The sequence below is a fragment of the Notolabrus celidotus genome, chromosome 2 (assembly GCF_009762535.1).
Source record: "Notolabrus celidotus isolate fNotCel1 chromosome 2, fNotCel1.pri, whole genome shotgun sequence".
NCBI lineage: Eukaryota > Metazoa > Chordata > Actinopteri > Labriformes > Labridae > Notolabrus > Notolabrus celidotus.
The window spans coordinates 14,253,217-14,268,392 of record NC_048273.1 but is presented as its reverse complement, the minus strand read 5'-3'; the positions used below and the strand labels follow the sequence as shown (position 1 = coordinate 14,268,392).

At 40.8% G+C, this 15,176-nt stretch overlaps 1 protein-coding gene across 1 annotated transcript; it reads left to right on the top strand.

Annotated features, from left to right (window-relative positions):
* Positions 1–79: 79 nt before the first annotated feature.
* Positions 80–14,875, top strand: pias4a (protein inhibitor of activated STAT, 4a). The gene is made up of 11 exons (XM_034700938.1): positions 80–204; positions 2,905–3,286; positions 3,407–3,491; positions 3,591–3,632; positions 5,852–5,942; positions 7,260–7,388; positions 10,129–10,234; positions 10,346–10,419; positions 10,524–10,684; positions 11,611–11,762; positions 11,873–14,875. The coding sequence occupies exons 1-11, from the start codon at positions 106–108 to the stop codon at positions 12,145–12,147; spliced, it is 1,596 nt and encodes a 531-aa protein (XP_034556829.1). The 5' UTR covers positions 80–105; the 3' UTR covers positions 12,148–14,875.
* Positions 14,876–15,176: the final 301 nt, after the last annotated feature.

Genomic DNA, 15,176 nt, shown 5'->3' with positions numbered 1-15,176 from the left:
AGTTACACTGTAACTTTAAAAAACCGTGGTCCCGCCCCTTTTCTGTATTGTGCTTCTGGCGCTGGTGAAACTCGCGCTGTGATTGGCTGAAGGCAGCCGTCCATCATGACGGACTCTGCGTTTCATTGGTGGAAGACTAGCCGTCGTCCAGGACTCTCGCGGTACTGCTGCACGAAGATGGCGGCCGAACTGGTGGAAGCGATGGCAAGTAGAGCTTGGATAGCTTTGATTTGATGGGGGGACGGACTCGGGCGTGTGGGTTTAGAACCAGGCCGGCTGTGGGGTAACCTGGGGCTTTGTATGAACATCATTAAGATTTCGTGGTGTTACAAATGTGCCGTATTACATTCACGACGAAACAAACGAGCCTGTGCTGCTAACCTAGCTAGCCTGTAAGCAGTGTTCTCAAGGCAAGTGCGTTGGTTTAGCTAGCATCACGCTGGCTCTACAGACAGACCCCGAAAATGAATGATGTGACCATAAAAACATCCCAGGAGGCTGAATTAAGCACGTTTCCCACATGTCGCCTCTTGAAGTTATTGCTTTACATAGATACATGTTTGTTTATTTGCGGTTTGGGTTAAATAGCTGTGCACCTGTCAAAATGCAGTAGCGATGATTGAATACCGTCAGCCCAGTCTGTAGCAGAGCTAGCCACACGAAGAGCGCAGGCGGGGGGGGGGACAATGTTCAGGTTTATATAATGAAAGGTTTCTAATTCAGACACTGCGCTTTTATGTAACACCTCCACGACATGCCGGCTTCTAAGTCCCCTCATTGTGAAAATGTAGCATTCGACTCAAGGCAGATGCACCACTGATGTTAGATGTGCCAGCATGAAAACAACTTCTCTTGTTTAGCACAGCAGCCAAGTTCGCCTCCTCTCAATGATGCTGCTCTATTAAACATCCACATGTAGGCAGGCTTAAGTAGTCTGTCCTGTCCTGAGCTGCCCAACCTTACTCACAGCAGTGTAAATACTGTATACAAGTTTACTTCTATCGAAATTAGGACTTGTCATGTAGGGGTGTAGTGATTTCTTTTTAACCACGATTCGATTCGCATCACGATTCGTGGTTGCCGATACGATTAAAGGACGATATTGGTTCATTCAGAACGATACGATCCGAAACGATTCAGTGACTTGAAATCGATTCAGTAACTTTTCAGCCAAAAAGTTCAACCAGTCTGACTGTGAAATAAATACCTTGATACTGGAGAGTCCTAGATTCCTGTTGATGCCGTGATGTTTTTGTCCCGAGCCGAGTTTTGGCCTAGTCTCTGACTAAACATGCTGGCGAGGCCTAAGGCTTCGCATTGTGTGAAATCCCATGGCGCCTTAGTAGGTGGTTGGATAGATTTGTGGTGTTGCCTTGGTACTTTACTTGACCTTTACATACCCTACAAACAGCGAGCGACTTATTTAGAACATCTCTGTCTTTGTAAAAGCCAAAGTGTTTCCACACACTGGACCGCAATAGTGGCTTGATCATTTCTCGCTCGCTGGCTTCTCCTCTATCCTCCACCATGAGATGTTTTGTTGTCTGCTGTCGCGTGGCGATGACGTCACAGACAAACAGCCTGAATTGAGTATCGTTTAACGTCTTTATCATTAAAAGTGCAAAAAAAATACATCCATACAAAGTATGCCGTACTTAAATCCAATGCTTCATTTCCTTGTATCGATACAATCAATTTATTACCTTTTTAAAACGATGTTGGATCGATATATATGTCATCTGGAAGGCCAACTTGCCGAGCACAGATCGACGTAGTTGGATCATAGGAATATAAATCGATACATCGATGTAGTAGATGAATCGTTACACCTCCCTATTATCATGTACACAAGAGCTTTGGTGCATTGGCCACTAGAGCGCATTAAATTGAGCCGGCTGCACTTCTCATTCAATGTTTTCAAAAAAGAAGCGTGTTTGTTTTGGGTTGCCCTTCGCTCAAAGTGTGGTGTTCTGTGCTGGGCAAACGAGCTCACACAAAACCATCAACAGTGGCTACAAATGACATTGAACTGTGAATACTCGGGAATTGATAAACATGCTGCTTGTCAGATATACACTGTTATCAAAGGGCAACCTGAAGAAGACCTTACATGGTCTGTGAACACATTTCTGACACGCATGTCCAGAGCAAACAAGGAAAGGAGCTCCTGTCTCCATCTAGAAACAGATACAAGCAGTACCCCAACGTGTATTTGTAGTTTGAGGTGTTTTGTTGTGAATCCTCATCCACATGTTGCTTTACAACTTTAAACGTATCATCACAGTAAAACAAGCACTGTGTCTGTGTGCTATACAAGACCTGCAGTGTTTATGTTACTGCAGAATGAGGCTTCTTAACTTTGTTGTATAAATCACAATTTGATGAAGAAGTGGTTGATAGGAGTGAGTAGGTCATCATGCGAGCAGTCTCAATGGGGACCCTGTGACGTCTTACTATATCCGGATCATTACAAGGGAGCTTCAGGCCTCTATAGGATTAAAATGACTTGTAAGGACAGAAGCTAATTTTAGCAGTCGTAAAAACACTTTTAGGAAACATCTTGTCCCATTAAATACTGCTTCTTAGTTGATTGTTCATAAATGTGTGCAGCTTGTCATAGGAGTATGAACAGGTGTGGTGGGGGGTTACTACCTTGAGTTTTGACTGTGCAAAATCCGACTGTGCACTATCAAACGAGAGAACATTTAAAACTGTGGCTCTTGAATACGAAACCAAAGTAGAAGAAATCCAGAGTGATCTGTTCTGGGTTACTCATTAACTTTGCTTTTCAACCAGGTGTTCAGAAACCTTTGAGTAAAATGCCAAAACTTGCCCCTCAGACATTCTCTGTTTATCATTATTCTTGTATTGGGATTTTCACATTTTTTGTTGTCCTTTTTCTAGAACATGGTCAAAAGTTTCCGGGTCTCAGACCTGCAGACGCTGCTGGCCTCGATGGGCCGCAGCAAAAGTGGGCTGAAACAGGACCTGGTGGGGCGCGCGCTGAGGCTAGTGCAGACCGAATACAGCCCAGAGCTTCTGAAGAACGTCCGACAGCTCTATGAGTCGCGGTTCCCCAAAACACCTGGCTGGCTTGCAGCACGGCGCCCAGAGAGCATCCCAGTCGCCTACTCATCCCTCAGCCCCTCCCCCAACGCCACCTCTCAGGGCGCAGACTACCTCAACGGCATTTCCAAACCCATACCCGCACCTGCAGCAGAGGTCAAGCTTGTTCCGCTGCCCTTCTACCAAACTTTGGAGACACTGCTGCCACCAACAGAGCTAAGTGAGTGCATTTAGTTTGATGTTGCCATACTAACCAATTATTGTACAAGTATTTTTTCTACATTTAAACCACCAATCCTCATTATGGCTGTTTTCCCGATGGATTTGTCTATTTGTTTAGTTGCCCAGAACAATGAAAAACTGCAGGACAGTCAGTGCATATTTGACTTAACACCAAACCAAGCAGACCAGATCCGAAATGCAAGGTCAGAACATCAAAACTTTCCCCCAAGATTTCCACTTTTCCATTTAATTCATTTATAAACATTGTAATGCTGATTTCATGTTCACTTTTATTTTCACAGTGAGCTTCGCCCTGGAATCAGATCAATCCAGGTGGTTCTTAGGTAAGTCTTCCTCATTCCCCTTAGAGATAAATACTGAGATCACAATCCCTCTGCCATAAATCCGGTCCAGTGTTCTCTGAATCTGAATTTCTATCAAAGATGCACAAGAAAAAATATGAAGTAGTTTTACCATGTGTTGGACATTCATTTTTAACTCCCCCATGCACTTCAAAGCAGTGATGTTGTCAGGTCCTGTGTCTTTGTCCCATTACAATTTAAAAGGACCCAATGAACGCACGATCGAAACATCTCATCCAATCCAAGTTTACAGCCCTGTTCACCGTGCTCCTGTTTGTCACATTGCAAACACTTGCATGGTTGTGTACTGGACAGACATCAGAAGAAGCTGCATCAGTGTTGATCAGCTCTCTCCGTCACACCTTTAGGCGGATGTGCTGCAGATTGGCAAAGCGCTATCTTACTACCATTCGTTTAAAACTTCCTGAGCTGCTAAAGCTCTAGTAGACAACTCTAGTAATTGAGACAACAGTAGTGCAAGCTCAGGTTAGCATACTTTTGTAAGCTTAGCCCATCACAGTAACTGAGTAGGTTGATTAACATTCCCAAGCTTCTTCACTAGCGAATGTAACGTTAGCTAATTGATCCTTTACCTTAGCTCCGTAGTGTTGAGTGCAGTGGGGTTTTGTCAGGTTTTCATTTCAGTTAAATTTACGGTGGCCCTGAAGGACAAAACAAATTTACAAAAGATTAAACACTTTTACAAATTTACGTTTTGGAAACCATTTTTACATTTTATAAAACAAAATTATAAAATCAAAACACTTTTACCAAGGCCAAAACAAATTTACATTTAAGGAAACAAATTTACAAAAGATGAAACACTTTTACAAAGTTGGAGAGAATTTCACAAACAACAGAACACTTTTACCATCTCTGAAACAAATTAACATTTCATTTTTACGAAAAGGGAATGAACCAAATACCAGAAGTGATCAAGTGAGGGGTCATTTAATTTGATTTGATGGAGAGAAACCAAACCGAGCGACATGGTTTACACATTAGGATATCTTCGGGTCTCAGAGAGGGGTGTCAGACCTCAGATGAAAAAGCATCATATCTCCGCAAAACCTTCATCATGTGTCAGAATTCAGATGAAATGACCTCAGACCACATAGCCTCAGGCTAAACGGAGTCAGACTAAAAGGAGTCAGACTTAACGGTAAAAGTGTTCCGTTGTTTGTAAAATTGTCTCCAACTTTGTAAAAGTTCTTCAGGGCCACCGTATTAATTCAATAACAGACCGGGATTTATCAAAAAATGTAACTCCATATTTTTTTGGATTTATGCAGTGTTAGCTGTTAGCCACATCCTTAACACAGAGTTCTTTGAAGGCAGCATCTGAATATTTTTTTTTCACTTTGCCTAAATTGTTGAAAAGCCAGATGTAGTTTTCATGCAGAAGGATTTACATTATACCCAATATCATTATATAATATATATAAGATAATATAACATAATATGAATACTAATGCTACTCAGAGTAGGCTACTGGTGGTGATGAAATCAGTCATGACAATCGAACAGTCAACATATGACTACAGTGAAGCAGTAGAAAAACATCAGGCTGATGGCCTAGAAATGACACTGTCACTTTAATGTTCACAGAATCTGATGCTACTTACTAGAACAGTAATATGGGCGGAATAGAACAAAAACGAAAAGGAACCCTGCGTAATACGACATGTTAATCTTATTTGATTACAATTTTTTACCAAAAATACACAAAAATACATGCTAGATTTTGACATTCAAGGCAGGCTTTAGTAGATTGACATCATTTATTAAATTGCAGTAAGCTCAGGCTAGTATTGTCCTTCTGTTGTGGTCATTCTTGATCCTTGTGGTTTTTCTATACACCAGATCAACACCATGTCCATTCAACCAGATTTCATATCTTCTATTAATTTTAGAAACTTTTTGAACATCCATGAATATGCCAGTTAATTAATACCATGCCATCAGCAAACATGAGTTTGACACAACAATTTCTCAAGACACAACATTTTTATTGGGGACCTTTCAGTTTCTCAGGGACTCCCTCAAACCACCATCCCTGAGCCCAGGGGACGTGGTTCATTAAGTACCAAGCAACATCACTGTCTAAGATTAAAGATTGGACCAACATATCTAAGCATTCAGGCATCTTAATTTGCTGAACATCTTCATTAAACTAATGCACGTATCTTTCTCTGCTGCAGAATCTGTTACACAGACTCCATCGGTGTTCAGGAAGACCAGTATCCTCCAAACATTGCTGTCAAAGTCAACCAGTCCTACTGTCACGTGCCGGTGAGTTTATTAAACTAAGACGAGCAACACCTTCAGAGCACCAGCACGACAGAGGCCTCTCTTCTGTTCTCTTTAACGACTCCCCTCAGTCATTACCCTAAGCTGTTTGTTTTCCAATGAAGTCAATTAGTCACAGGTTTGGGTGTCAGTGTCAGACTTACTGCCTGTTGGTCACAGCCAAACCACCGGTGTCATAATATATGGCAGTGATGGCTTAGCTAACCTTTTACAGGTGGCTGTGAGTAAGGCAGCGTTGTTTAGCCATCCTGGAGGCATCAACTCACTGGCAAGGCTTCAGTAGGAAATCCTCCAGCTGGCAGAATCTGCGTGGCTTACAGGTTAACATTGTGTCACACGTTCAGGTGCTAGCGTGAGGCTTAACATCCTCGAAGGCCATTTGTTACCGGTGCACGATGTGTGTCGCTGCAATGTCAAAGCCAGATAAAACAGAAGCTAGAAATGTCCCTCTTGTTGTTTTCAAACCTCTGTTTGAGAATGTTTTTGTCGACAGTCTCAACAACTATTCTGTTAACAAACAAACAAATTTACATGTGCAGGGTAACGTCAGGTATTAGTATCTGAGGCTTCCTGGTTGCATATTTTTATGTTTGGGACTTCAGTAAATGTATAAGATAAGATAAGATATACTTTATTTCAGACCCATAGGTCCATATCAGCACAATAGTAATATAAAAGGCTAAAAATAAGTAAAATACATGTCCAGCAAGAAATAAAAAGATCATGTGACAACAGTTTACACATTCATTTTGATTAGAGCATAAAAAGGCATTTGTTCCAATGTTTCCAAAACCAAAAAATATACCTTGTATCACTTAATGTGGGCCGAGTGGGCTCCCTTAAAATTTCATTTTCTGAATCAGCTAAGCGACACATTCATTTATACATCAGATTTCTCAGTACAGCATGAAATGTAGGGACATTGTTTGATACAAACATAAAACTTGCACTGGTCCATCTTAGTGGTTTAAGGAAAATTCGATTTGCATCATTATATACTACCTGAAGCTTTTTCATTTTAGCTCTACTGTAACTGCACCACGAATGGGCAGTATAAAGAGGAGTACAGTAAGCTCTAAAAAGCTCTGTTTTAGAATTTTCTGTGCACATTGGAAATTTACGTGCCAGCATATTAGCCTGTATACCAAATATCTGTTTCTAAACACAGTATTACTCTCATACAGATAGAGAGGTAGCTCTGGTGTCTAGTCTTGTAACAGATTGATTGATTAATGATTTTCATAACATACTGGATGATTTAATTAAATCTTTGGCATTTCTATGTGTTTGTGTTTTCAGGGCTATTACCCTTCTAATAAGCCTGGCGTTGAACCCCGCCGTCCTTGTCGTCCTGTCAACATCACTCCCTGGTTGCATCTCTCAAATGTCACCAACAGAGTCACTGTCACCTGGGGCAACTTCGGCAAGGTCAGAGTCGGAAGCTGAATCTGATTTAACTGGTTAAGATCAGGGTCTTTATGTCAAGAAGGGCCGAACAAAATCCTCTTTCACTCTGCATATCTGTCCAGCCCCTCCTGGCTAGTGCTAAAAATCCCTAAAGCAAGCAAGGGCATGTATTTCTTTGAGTTATACGGGCCCCACTCTGGTGTGCGTGGTTCAACTGAAAAAGGAAGCTCCTGATATACAAGAGGTGAACTACTTTAACTAACCTCTTAAATGTTGTCTCCACAATCGTGATCCGGATAAGCAGCTGGAAGCCTGATGAAAACACCTTTAATCCTGTTAGCAACCTCATCGTTAGATCTCTTGTGTAAACCAAATAGCGATAAGCAACATGCAAGTTTGAAGTAATCACACCGAGGGACGGTTCAGAACAATGATTTGCATGTTGAAGGCGTGATTGATCAGTGGTGTTATTCTTAGGAGGAGAGGAACACAGCGGCACATGTGTTTACATCAGCAACTAACAAAGCAGTATGTCTCCGCAGTGTACACCACCAGTCAAAGTTTGGACACACCTTCTCATTCAATGGTTTTTATTTATTTTAGTTATTTTCGACATCATAGATTAATACTGAAGACATCCAAACTAGGAAATAAAATGGGTTTGCCATATTATGGATTACAACAGTAGTCAAATAGGGATATCCATTGTGTACTAACCCTACCTCTGAACAACCCAACTGATGGTCTCAAACACATTAAGATGGCAAGTCATTCTACAAATGAACTCTTGACAAGGCTCATGTTAATTAGAAACCATTCCAGGAGACCACTTCATGAAGCAGACTGAGAGAATACCAAGAGTGTGCAAAGCTGTCATGAAGGAAAAAGGGGGCTACTTTACAGAATCTAAAATATAAAACATGTTCTGGTTTGTTTAACACTTTTTTATTAATCAAATAATTCCATATATGTTCTTTCATAGTTTTGATGTCTTTGGTATTAATATACAGTGTTTCAAATAATTAAAATAAATACAAACCCTTGAATGAGAAGGTGTTTCCAAACTTTTGACTGGTTGTGTATGCTAACATCTAACAAATGTCATGCAAGAAACATAAAGAAGGGGAAAACAATTAAGTGATAAAGATTACCCTCATATCAATTGGTAGTTTATTGATTTGTTCACATGAAGGAGTATACAGAAGTCTTTTGAATGCTTACTCTGCTGTCACTATTGTGTTCTGATGTTTTTGAATGACCGTGCAGCTGAATTCTAATATCCATTGAACACCAAAGTTTTGTTTTCACCGCCTCCCCACATGACACAGGCTACAGATCATACAGGCATCTCCCTCATGTTCATGTTCATATGAAGTAGTGTGCCTAAAATTTACTGGATAAGCGGCACAATCATGGAAACCCCTGGAAGCTTGTTTTAGAGAAAGAATGATATATATTAGGTTTTAAGAAGAAGAAGAAAGAAGAAAGGTACTTTATTGATCCCCAGGGGGAAATTCAATTTTCATAGGATGTGACTTTTGTAATTGATTCCCATAAAGTAAAGCTATTTTTAGCATGACATACATTCATATAATCATCAGTAGGGATGTTAATAATTAATCAAGTATAGATTAATTGATTAAGAACTTCCTCGAACACATTTTGGATTTTCTATCACGTGGCTAAAACATTGTTTGATCTCATATTTCATTCAACTATCAGGGAGGTTTTTTAAGTTTAAAGCATGTTTCGATGTGAATCAGCTGACTAAAGGTGTTTCTCTGACTGATTGTGAACCGGTTTTCTCAATAAGAACGAGTAGACAGAAAACTGGACACAGTGAGTCTGAAGTATGTTTCTGTTCAGTTCTCTTGTTGCAGTAAATCCACATGTTGTAGCCTGAGCCTTCACTTTATATGACTATGCATCCCCAGAGATTATGAGCCTGCTCCACATAATAATAATAAGAATAAGAATAAGAATAATACATTTATTTATATAGCACCTTTCAAAACACAGTTACAAAGTGCTTCACACCAGGGTACAAATAGACAGGGATATTAAAATGGCATTAAAAGCCAGGAAAAACATTAGGTGTAGGACCTGAGCTGTTAAAAGTGCGTGAAAAATACAGTGAGGTTGTGCTGAAATTACAGTGAATAAAACAACTGAGCCATTAAAACAGTAGTACTGGATACAGAATAAAACAAATAATAATAAAAAAAAAACATAACAAACATTAAAATCAGCTAATTTATACTAAAAATGCCTTTCTATAAAAGTAAGTTTTACGAGTGATTTCAAAGCAGATATTCAGTGTATTTGATAGTTTGTACGCTTCAGTATGATCCGTAACTATTCAATACCAGTTCAATATCAGTTATATACATTGTGCTGCAAGGGAAAATTCTATTTTGGGTAAAAAACATATTTGGGATTGTTTTTGACATGAAAAACATCTAACTTTTTTTTAATGATGAATCAACAATTGATCATTAACATTTCCAAAGATCGATCATTGAGAATACTTCAAATTGACCTCCCTAATCATCAGGATATCATGTAGATTTACCTTCACTCTTTCAGCTCTTCATTATTCTTTCATAAATGGAGAATTGTCATGAATCTGAGATTTCTCCCCCCATTATACTTCTTATTCTTAGGGACTTTGAGGTACATTTTCTGTATAATTATTCTACCTACAAATCTAAGAGTTTTACCCTTTTGATGCTCACAACATGTACATCTGTGTGTTTTTCAGAGGTATTCTGTGGCTGTGTATTTAGTGAGAGTTTTCACTGCGTCAGACCTCTTCAGCCAACTCAAACTCTGCTCTGTTGAGAGTGCAGAGCGCTGTCGTGAACGTAGTAAGTATTGTTTATAAACTGCTGATCATCTAGTTTCTAATTAAACTTTTTTTAAAACCTGCAGTGAATGCAGTGTAAATAAAAGACTGTGACCATCTCTGTCATTTTCAGTCCAAGACAAACTACGCTTTGACCCAGAGAGTGAAATTGCAACCACAGGCCTCCGGGTTTCTCTCATCTGTCCAGTGAGTAAATCATAACACCTGACATGTGCCAAAACCAAGTTTAAGTATCATGTTATTCTACTATGAAGCACGATTACATCCTCTTCTTCTCCTCCCACTTCCAGCTGGTGAAGATGCGGCTCGGCGTGCCGTGTCGAGTTCTAACTTGTGCCCACCTTCAGTGTTTCGACGCAGTCTTCTTCCTGCAGATGAACGAGAAGAAGCCCACATGGACTTGCCCCGTCTGTGACAAGCCCGCTCCCTTTGAGCTGCTTACTATCGACGGGTAAGGAGACCGAAGCATGTGCTGACTCGTCCTGCTGCTGAAGCACCATCTCCCTCTTTATGCATCAAATGATCTCCACTGGATCTGTGTCTTGTAGCCCGCTTGGAGAAAATTGCAAACTAGTCAGATATCAGGGCATTTTTTTCCCTCACAGGACTTTTGTTGTTGAACCAGATCCATTTCTCACACCCCTTCATAAGAATGGTGTGATAAGTAGGTTATCCGTTTGGTATTTCTGCTGTCCGGTTTTTAAGTTTTGATCCTCTAAATTGGCTTCTTTGTTGACTCTTTACTCTGATTGATGTAATAAGACTATAATTGAGATAACCCTATAATCAGCCTACTCTAGGTCCAGGTGTATTTTTTACTGATTGTCCTGGGTGACTCAAGACACCTACAGAGATTGGATGACGCTGTAAATTGCTTTATTTGGCTATAATCAGTCCGCTGTGTTTCTAGTGGGGAGAACTTTGTTTGAAAACATCTAGTCCATTCTTCGATTGATCATTCGTGAATAACAGAATAAAACCTTTGTGCCCTAAGTTCATTTTGTATTTAAAAACTGAAGATAATATATTTTCATCTTGAAGTATTTGAGCATGTAGTTTGATGCCTGTTCAATTAAAGCTACTCTCAAATGCTTTCCTTTATTTTAAGACTGACAGCATTGTGTTGTGGTTTTTTAGAATTTTGATATTGAAAGAGCCGTTAATGGTCAAGATTATGGAGACATGGTGGCAGAGTGATTTGAGGATGCAGAATGTTGTAGTTAGACTTTATGCTCCAAGAGAAAACTGACAGTAAAGGACAAAAAGTAAGAATTCAGTCCAGGTTCCTGCAATGAGTTTTTGATACGATGAGTGCTCTGCTTCTGTCTGGTGTGAAGTGTTTTGTGAGGTGATTCTAACCAGCAGTGTGTGTTTCAGGCTGCTATCTGAGATTCTCAAAGAGACAAGTGAAGACATCGAGGAGATTGAGTACTTAACCGATGGCTCGTGGCGACCCATCAGAGACGACAAGGAGAGGGACAGGGAAAGAGAACGCAGCAGCTCGCCAGAGTATCCTGTTGTTGATATATGTGAGTCCCAAACCCTTTTAAAGTAACCACTTATTCTTAGAGTGTGGACTTCCTCTCCGTGCTTGGGAATCCTTTTTTAATCTGTTTTAAAATGGCTTCCATGTCTGCAGGCATTCCCGAAGCAAACGGTCACTCGCCGGCCCACAGCAGCACCAGCCTGACAGGCAAATCCGGAAGCGGATCAGTGGGGATGGGAGGAGCTGCAGGAGGACCTGGTGTGGCACCAGGAGGAGGTGCGGTGGTAGATCTGACTCTTGACTCCTCCTCTGAGGAGGAAGGGGGCGGGGCAGGGGGAGACAGTGAGGACACTGAGGACAGCGCCGACAGTCCCGCCCAAAAGAGGGGCCGATACAACTATGACAAGGACCTGGTCACTGCCTACTGACCCCGCGGCTCTGTCCCCCTCATAGACTGACACACACACAGAGACAGAAAGGCAGGGGGCTAAACACCTGAGGACAGGAACACAGTAACACACTAGATGCAACAACCTTCCTCTACGCCCCGAACGTCAGAGCCTTTTAGCAGCTCTGAGTCATTTCCAGACAGACACACGCAAACATGCACTGTTAATGAATCTTCATTCTAGAGCGATTAGGATTCCTCTTTGTACTGTACACCACTGGAAGCAACTCTAACTCTTTTGGCCAACCGTCACCTGGCAGTGAATATCTGTATCGTCCTGCCTCTACTAAAGAGACTGAAAGGGTCAAGCACCCCACCATCACGGTTACCACCCCTCTTTTTCTCCTCTTTCTCTCCAGTCTTTCTCTCTCCACCACTGCATCTCTCCTTGTATTTGATTCAGAACTACAGGCTCATGGGTGTTCAATGTTTGCATCGCTGATTTTTGTGATGAACAGGCAAGTAAAAAAAAACAGAGGCTTCTCAGTAGTTTTTGGTAAACCGTCAAAAACGGCTAAAGTAAAGCAGCAGGATTATCAGGGCGACGAGGCAGATATCAGGAGTGTAATGCAAACCTAAACTTCTCCTATTTGTGACGTTTCTTTGTTCAGAGTATGAATTCAAAGCTTGAAAGGGTTTTTTCAGGAATTTATCCTTTTAATATTGAAAAAGCAGAACACAATACTGGCCTCAATGTGTGAAGCTTTCCATTTTTATTTTGTCCTTAGATAAAAAGAGAACCTACCTCAGTCATAAAAAGTGAGAGGACTGACCAGAGACTAGCTTAGGACAGCAGGGGAAAGAAGAATTGATGAGTCTTTTTGAAGCCAATTTTTACACTGGAGATTTTGTTGTTCCTACATTTTATGTGTGTTGGTTTGTGTTATTTTTAATTCCATCGCTCCATTTAGCTTTCTTCCCTCCGCAGCAAAAAAAAAAGGTCATATTGAGTTAATTTGTGGAAAACAAAGCTATAGGTATCAGTAACGCAACAGTTGTGGGTGTAACTCGGCTTCTCTTTTATAAATTACTGCAGAAATGTCGCTGTAAGATGATCTATAAGTGATGATACGATCAGCTTAACTCATCAAAAGCACCGCACGGCTGAGTGCCAAAGCAGATTTGAAGGATTCACTGACAGGATTGTTTTTTGTTTTTTTAGATTTTGGTGCCTTTTATGTTCAGTGGTAAAGATCGGGGGAGCTGTTAGTTTAGTTTTCTTTTAAAAGGACAGAGAGGTGAAGAAGATGGTTGTGGAACAGGATTCAGAAGTGGCTGTCCTTCAAGTGAATCTTATTTCTTTAATGTCTTCACATTCTCTTAACAGTTGTTTCTAATGAACCTACATCACATTTGACCGTACCTCTGTACAGACAGGAGCTGTTAGTTGTTTTTTTTTTAACAGGGACACCTCTGCTGCTGTGGTTTGCTTGTTTCGTTACGCTCGGTCCAGGCTCATGGCTGTGCTGTTGACCAACGCTGCTTATGTCCTTCCCTGTGAGTGAATCCAACCTGGGTCAAAGCAGTGCTCATAGTACTCTGCTACATTGGTTTCAACATGCCTGACACAACCAAACTTAATGAAGTGTCAATGAGTGCAACCCCACCAAGCTTAAAGTCATTGATTGGATTACAAATGGTCCTGTCTGGAACAAGTACAGCTGCTCCAACCAACAATCCCCCTCGGCCTGCTTTCAGTGTAGATAAGGTCACATCTATTTGCTGGAATAGCATAGGACATTAATTGCTACATGCTGTGGACTCTCAAACTCATACTCCCCTGCACCTGCACTAGTATTGTCAGTATGTGATGGCTGCTCCTCAGATGGAGATACCTGTGCTGGTGAGTCGTCAGTGTTTTCTTTCGAGGTGAGAGGTGCTGCTGTGTCGCTAGAGCTGTTTGCACTTTCATCTGATTCCTCCTCCTGAGTTGATGGCCCGTATGTTTTAAAAGCCCTGACCGCTGTGATCAGTTCTCCTCAACCATCACATGCATGGGAAAATGTGAAAGTAGAAGAGTAACAGATCAGTTCTGCATTGTGTGTTTCCCTCTCTCTTATTGTCCTCTTAAGGCGGTATGATCAGCGCTGAGTCTGTTTGTCTTTTTACTCAGATGCACAGGAACATTTTCACATTGATCCATCCATCGGGTAGGGTTAAAGATAGATGGAGTTAAATCTGGTCTTCCATTTCTCTCCTCCTTTGACACTTTGACGTGAGTTACAAAATCAATATACTGATGAAAAATGCTTGATAATTCTCACAAGTAGATTGATAGCACTTTGGCTGTAATACATCAGAGCCTGTCCCTGAAATGGATCCTGCATATGAGGTGCGTTCAAGCAAAATAATGTAAAGATCTGCAATTTGTATTTGTAAGTAACAGCTATACGTATAAAAATGACATTGTTCATTTGTCGATAGGTATAGAAGGTCATAATTTGATATCCAAACTTTTCTACCTTATCATAAAAGATGAGAGGTGGTGCGGGTTGCTTCTGTGGATCTGAGCCAGAGGAGTTGGCAGGTTGTCTGGGAGCTGGAGAGAGCTGAGGGTCTGGTCTTTTTTGTAGTGGCATCTCTTCTTATAATAATGCATAAGGTAGCATGGGCAGAGGCTTACAATCCATGATGTAAATGTTTTGTTTGTTGTGTTTTTTTATATGTTCATATTAAAAGACAATAAAATTTAAATAATATTTTATTAAGCCTTGAATCGCCTCCAGTTGTTCCTATAGGCAAACAGACAATAAGAAGCTGTTGAGGGCAGCAGCACCTGAAGCTGAGGCCACAGAGGACTGGGGGGACTGGGAGGACTGGTTAAAGATGATTGTTTTGTCCTGTACCAAATGCTCAGATCTGGGGACACTTTTGATGCCTGTTGAGGATAAAACTGTAAAATTTAAAATGATCGTATTCTAACAGCTGTTATTGACGTGTGGAATTAATTAAAATCAGTTCTTAAAAAAAAATGTCTGCCCTGGTTTTATTTCTGATGTTTTCTGTATT

Excerpts from the sequence above, each read along its gene's own strand:
- pias4a (XM_034700938.1), top strand. The coding sequence starts at position 106 with ATGACGGACTCTGCGTTTCATTGGTGGAAGACTAGCCGTCGTCCAGGA. Across the intron at positions 3,492-3,590 it reads GACCAGATCCGAAATGCAAG|TGAGCTTCGCCCTGGAATCA; the intron begins GTCAGAACATCA and ends TTATTTTCACAG. Across the intron at positions 3,633-5,851 it reads TCAATCCAGGTGGTTCTTAG|AATCTGTTACACAGACTCCA; the intron begins GTAAGTCTTCCT and ends TCTCTGCTGCAG.